At 30.8% G+C, this 6,929-nt stretch overlaps 1 protein-coding gene across 1 annotated transcript in view; it reads right to left on the bottom strand.

Moving 5' to 3' along the window:
* Positions 1 to 2,492: 2,492 nt before the first annotated feature.
* The window catches only part of LOC306854477 (protein IWS1 homolog), a 14,774-nt gene continuing 10,337 nt past the window's right edge, over positions 2,493 to 6,929 (bottom strand). The window contains exons 11-15 of the mRNA XM_079392526.1: positions 6,907 to 6,929; positions 6,719 to 6,830; positions 5,231 to 5,287; positions 4,092 to 4,203; positions 2,493 to 2,827 (exon numbers count right to left, since the gene is read on the bottom strand). The exon at positions 6,907 to 6,929 is cut by the window's right edge and continues 95 nt beyond it. Coding sequence (XP_079248652.1) covers positions 2,702 to 2,827; positions 4,092 to 4,203; positions 5,231 to 5,287; positions 6,719 to 6,830; positions 6,907 to 6,929 — 430 coding nt within the window. The 3' untranslated portion in view covers positions 2,493 to 2,701. The remainder of the gene's footprint in view (positions 2,828 to 4,091; positions 4,204 to 5,230; positions 5,288 to 6,718; positions 6,831 to 6,906) is intronic.

Here is a 6,929-nt window from a genome sequence, read left to right on the forward strand (position 1 = left end):
CGATTAATCACATCCAAAATAAAAGATTTTATTTATATAATATATGTGTGTGTACTGTGTATATTTATTATGTGTATATAAAGAGACACACATACAGTATATATTTTGAAAATACTTACATGTATACAGTATATTTATATACTTATATTTTATATTATATAAAAATATATTTAAAAAATAAACATAACACATTTTTCATAAATATAAGTGTTTGTATTTATATATACATAATACATATACACAGTATACACACTTGTATTATGTGAAAAATGTTTTTTTGGATGCAGTTAATCGCGATTAATCATTTGACAACACAACACTCACACACACACAACACTCACACACACACACACACACAACACACACACACACACACACAACACACACACACACAACACACACACACACACACATACATACACACATATATACATATATGAAAAAATACATTTATTTTTAAAGCATTTATATTTTGCATTATATTTACAGTGAGCATAGCCAATAAATAAAATAAAAAATATTAAGCACCGTTACAGATAAAAAAAAAAAATGTATTTTCAAACCCTGGACCACAAAACCAGTCATAAGGGTCAATTTTTCCATCTTTCTATTGATGTATGGTTTGTTATGATAGGACAATATTTGTCTGAGATACAACTATTAGAAAATCTGGAATCTGAGGGTGCAAAAAAATCTAAATATTGAGAAAATCTCCTTTAAAGTTGTTCAAATTATGTATTTAGTCCCAGTTAAAAATATTTGCCCCCATTATGATTTACAGTAAATGTAACACACATGGGAAAAAATATTTTTCTATTTATTTACAAAAATGCAAAAATGTCCAAAAAATATTTTTTCAAAATATATTTACATATATAAATATATTTTATATATAAATTCTTTCTAAAAATCCTTCAAAATTTTTTGAAAGCATTAAAAAAATATTTTGCCCTCCATATAATTCAAATTATTTTTTCAGTTTAAAAAATACATTCAAATATCTTAACATGTATATCATCAATAATCTATACAGTTTAGCATAGAATATAATTACAATGTTCCAAAAAATACAATATATCTAAAAAAATTAAACATTATAAAATCATTGTATAAAATCTGTAAATATATGCATTATATAAGAAATAAAATATATATTTAAAAAAATTAAACATTATTGAAGGTAGACTACTATGAGACTGAAAATGTATTTTCTTTCCCCTGAAATACAATTAAATAAATTTAGATTCAACTTTCATACCAAAATATATTTCAGATTTCAAAAATATATTTAATTGATCTTCTCGTGTCTGAAATGAAGCAGGATCTTTTCTCTTTATTAACATCACAAGATTTATTTATTTTTGCACTTAACACCACAATAACGTCCCATTAGTTAAAGTAAATGCAGTAACTAACAATAAGCAAGATATTTGTTACAGTATTTAATATTTGTTAATGTTACAAAATACACCTGTTGCTTGTTAGTCTATATTAGCGCTGATCCATTAAATAATATTAACAGATAAAACCTTTTATTTTAATAATGTATTAGTAAATGCTGAAATGAAATAAGATTTTTTCCCGTGTTTATTAATATAGCTCATTAATGTGAAGTACTGGAAGCTTTTTGTGAAGTGTTATCAATATTTTACATTTATGCATTTTATCCAAAGCGACTTACATTGCATTCAAGTTACAGTTTTTATCAGCTCAGTTTTGCTCGTTAATTATATGTGCATCTTTTTTAATGTTTTATTTTTCTTACACAGCATCAAGCAAATAACTCTGAAAAAAGTGATGAAACATGCATCTGTTCTGTAAGTGATTTCATATATAAAACTATTTTTCCACTTGTTAATGTTTATTGAAAGATTATAATCTGACCCCAGCAAAGCAATGCAGTTTCTAGAAACCTGTATGCCAAAAATATATATTTTCATATTTCAATTATATGTCAAAATTGTCAATAAATATCACTAATATACATTGCAAAAAATATTTAAATATATTCTGATATGGTTTAGGTACTTGTATAACTATAATTAAATTATATTTTTAAATGGTCACAATGTATGAGGAAATATGTCTAAATTTAAATATATCAAAATACATTTTGCAGCTACTCAATATTTAGTTTGGAGCTGTATAATTTTTTCCTTTGAATACATTTTGTTTGGCATTTAAAGTTTTTATATATATATACATATACACTTTTTAATATTTTTCATATCTTTGTATATGCATGTAATTTTATTTATTGATAATTTCTTTCACAAATATCTGTTCACACTGTACAAAACATATTTGGTGAATTTCCTACAATACCAGTCAAGATTTTCTTTGGAAATATAATTTGGAAAATGTTTAATAGTCGCTGATCATTATTATTAATAGTTCTTATTACAGAATTAAATTACATTACAGTTTTAAAATGATATATGCAAATATAACAAAACAATGAAGTAAAAAGCAAAAGGCCAGGAGAACATGAGTAAAATGTCAGACATGGAAACGGTTTATTATGAAAGATACATCAGAACCAAAAAGCAAAACGTCAGCAGAGCAGTTCTCTGAACACACAAACGAGGCTCTGCTAAACTCACGCAGCTACAGCACAGACACACGGCATTATGGGAATCTGACTGCAGAAGCGCAGGAGGATCAAAGACTGAATCTGACAGAAACACAGGAGAGGCGGAGGTCAGAGCGGCATGCGGTTCCCCTCCACGCTGATCTTCACCGCGTGCCCAGGCTTCGTCAAGCGCTTGATATCCGCGAAACGCCGCATCTGTTTATCTACTCGTGACAAACCCTTCTTCAGCGGAGCCTGAGCGAGCGAGAGAGAGAGCAAGAGAACGAGTCAAAACACTGGAAAACATTCAAACACAAGCCAGACTCAAATCTTGTTAAAAAAGCACAACCTTAACAGGAACAGGAACTTCAACTGAAAAATGTTATTTACTGGAACATACTACCAAAGTAAAGACAAAAGACAAGAAACTACTAATTTACTTGATTTTGCATTTAGAATATATATTTTTTAACTACTATAAACAAGTAGCAAATAAAAAAAATGTACTTATAAGAAAAATGTTAGAAAAATATACCGGAAACTACTAAAAGCAAAATCAAGTCAAATAAAACATATGCACTTACAAAAGCAACTTTCTATAAAGCCAAAACAAGCCAATAAAAAACTAACAAATCAACTGAAAACACTCATTTTAAAATCAAAAACCAGGCAATTTTATACATTTACTTAAAAGACAAAAAAGGAAACTACTATAAGCAAAATTCATAACACGAGCAAAATCAAGTAAAAAAAAAAATGCATTAAAAAGGAGTAAACTACTTCTACACACACACTTTTTATATTTATTTAAAAAGAGAAAAAAATTCAAGTCAAAATGTGCATTTGGAAAAAACAAACTACAAACTGAAACAAGCCAATTAAAACAAAAAAACTAATTAACTAATGAGCAAAGAAGAAAACTGAGTGCTGCTACAATCAAACCCAAGCCAGTTGTTGTGAGTGCTGTTCTTGAGCATGTTTGCATCTGTATTTTATTGTAGGTTTGTCTCAGTAGCTGTTAGATATATATTCAGCATGAACATGTCAAGAGCACAGGCCTGAAGCGCTGGAGTTTAGTGGACTGGTCATGTGACCGTCACAGCTCTCATACACGCACCACGTTTGCTAAACAGAGTTACTCTGCTCTGTATTTGTGGTGAAATCATCCAAACCCACTTTAACCGCTGTTAGTTGGGGTTTGTGAACGCTCATGCAGACACTTACTGCCCCCTCAGGCAGGAGCGTGTAACTACAGCGGCATTCGGTTTCCCTCAATGCTGATTTTCACAGCTCCCTGTGGCCGCCGCTGCTTCCTCTGCTCCACAAAACGCCGCTTGTGTTTCTCCAGCAGGCTGATGCCCTTCCTAAAGCTCCTCTACCAATCACACAACAGTAAACAATCTCCTCCACCAATCAGCTTCAGAGGACAAAAACCTAAGCATCATTGTTTCTCTCTATCCTGCCTCATGCTTCCGGTGCAGACTCCTCCCACTCTTTAGTTGAAGCCCCGCCCACTCACTCTGTTTGAATCCATATCCACGTTCCATTTGGGCCGAACCACGTAATCCTTATTGGACGGCATGGGCACACGAGCTCGAGCACAGAAACCCGGGTCACCCGGACGCAACGCCCTGATAAACAGAGAGAGAGAAATATTAAATCATATAATCCAAACTAAACAGCCTGTGTGTGCGTGTCATGGTTTACATTACTAAAAAAAATAACAATAATAAAAATAAAAAAGGAAATTATAATGAATTACACAATATATATAATGCATTTTTAAATTATAATATAATGGATTTTCTTAAAATATTAAAGTGATCATTTTCATTAATTAGCATTCATAAAAATATTATAATTACACAAATTATATAATGCATCTTTCTAAGTTCTAATATAATAAACATGTCATTGTAATAAATAAAATATCAATAAAATAACATTTTAAAAATATAATATATTATAGAATAAAAAGAAAATCTAAAATAATAATTCATAAATTAAAACAAAAAAATTAAAAATTATTTAAAATTAAATTAATAATTTCCATTCATTAGGATTAACAAAAATTATTCAAATAAATGTTTATAAAATACATTCATATACATTATATAATACATTTTTAAATTATAATAAGTGTTCTATTATAATAAAACATTAAATTATAATCATGTTAATCAGCACTAATACAAAATTATAATGAATTACAAAAATTATACAATATTGTGATCTATAATGATTAATTCTATAATAAAATATTTTATATTAAATTATGATCACTTTCATCAATTAGCATTAATAAAATATTGAATAATGAATTACACACTTCTATAATACATTTTTTAATTACAATAATAAATACATTTCATAATATAATATTAAATTATAATTAATAATTTATAGACTACATATTTAAATATGTTAATAAAATAAATATTTAAATTAACTTCTGCAATTTTCATAACATTAAGCACATTTATATAAGAAATCAGTTAAATTGTAGGGTTTTTATAGTCAATTGAAGAAAACATTAAAACAGGCTTTATTTCTGCATACGATGTCATGAGGCTGTGGAGTGAAATATGACGGAGATGCTCTTGACCGGCTGTGTGTGATTCACTAAAATACTACATGAAATGGAAATAAGAGACTCACTTCTCCTCTCCGGTGAGCACTTTCTCCAGATCTCTGCGAGGTGTCTGTCCTCCTGAGCTGTGGGAGGAAGCAGACTGAGAATGAGCCAATCACACGCATCCGCTCAGGTCACATGCTCTCAGGCAAACATGCGCTCAGAGTCACGAGTCTGTTCAGCGTTTGCTCATCTGATCCACATCGGCCGGGTTTGAATTAGTGTGTGTTTGGGTTCGATCGCATACACATGAATGCAAAACCGCAGCGCACACACACACACACACACACACGATGATGCAGGAAATGCTGAGACTCGTAGGCTTTCAGTGTTTAACAAACTTAAGATGAGAATGAATGAAAATGGGGTGATGGAGAGGGTTAGTTTAGGGTCAAAGGTAAACACATTCTCCACTACTGAGACCAACAGAACAGAACCTGACTCGAGAGAAAAGAACTTGGCCAAATGAAATGACATTAGAAGAATGTGATTGAGCTGAATCATACCGAACAGACTGATCAATTACAGCAGAATCTGAGAGTAGACCGACTGAATCATGCAACCGAATCTCACTGAATAGAATCTGATCCAGCTGCACAATTTGGAGGAAAAAATATAATAGCAATTTTTCTGAATTTTTAAAAAACAAACAAAAAAGCTCTAAGTTTGCTGTGCTTATTTGTAGGTTTAAACAATTAAATAATAATAATGTACTTATAGAGTTGTACTGTGAAAAAATTATATATAATTTAATTATTACTATTATTATACAAAAATTAAACAAAAATAAGTTATACCATTTCATAGGAAAATACTAGCATTTAAAAAAAATAATTATAAATAAAAATATTCAAATATTATCGTAGCATTTCAGACAAAATCTGGTATTAAAGATAGATAACAACTACTATTTTATTTACACCAAAATATATAATTACAATATGTATGATTATAATATCTATTATTTAAAAAACAAACAAAATTAATAACATTATTATTAAATATAATTATTATGGTTGTTGCTATAATAAGAATAATTATTATTAAATAAAAATATTAGAATAAAAACATTGCAACTTCACAGAGAAAATCTACTATTTAATAATAATTAGAGCCCTGATTCTAACTGTATGGAATATGAACCGAGATCACCTGATCTAACAGAATCTGATTAAATAGAACAATAAAACAGAAAAGAATAGAATAGAATGATTGTTTCTATCTTTCTTTCACACACACATCAGTGTTAGAATCATTACTGATCTTGAGATGGTCCAGAAGGTTCGTGCTCAAACACACACACACACACACACACAAACACACACACACACACACAGAGAGAGAGAACCTGAGCGCCGGGGCAAAGACGTCTGGCTCGTCCCGTCTCTCAGAAGTCTGAGGCTCACTTACACGCCACAGGAAGAGGAAGGAGGGACAGAAGGACAGTGAGGAGTGACAGATGATTGACAGGCGGAGACTGTGTGTGTGTGTGTGTGTGTGTGTGTGTGTGTTACCTGAGGCGTCTGCGAGGGGCGATCTGCTGGTCCAGGTCTCTCTGCTCTCTCTCTTCTCTTGTCATTCCCTTGTAGTTAGACGATAAACCGAAGATGGGCCGGGACCACTCGTCTGAACACACACACAAAGCATTGGAGGAACACACACTCAAACAGATGCAGATATGGTAAAGCTAAAGTGTTCGTACTGATGAGTTTGAGCGCGAGGTCT

This window comes from Barbus barbus (genome assembly GCF_936440315.1).
Source record: "Barbus barbus genome assembly, chromosome: 34".
NCBI lineage: Eukaryota > Metazoa > Chordata > Actinopteri > Cypriniformes > Cyprinidae > Barbus > Barbus barbus.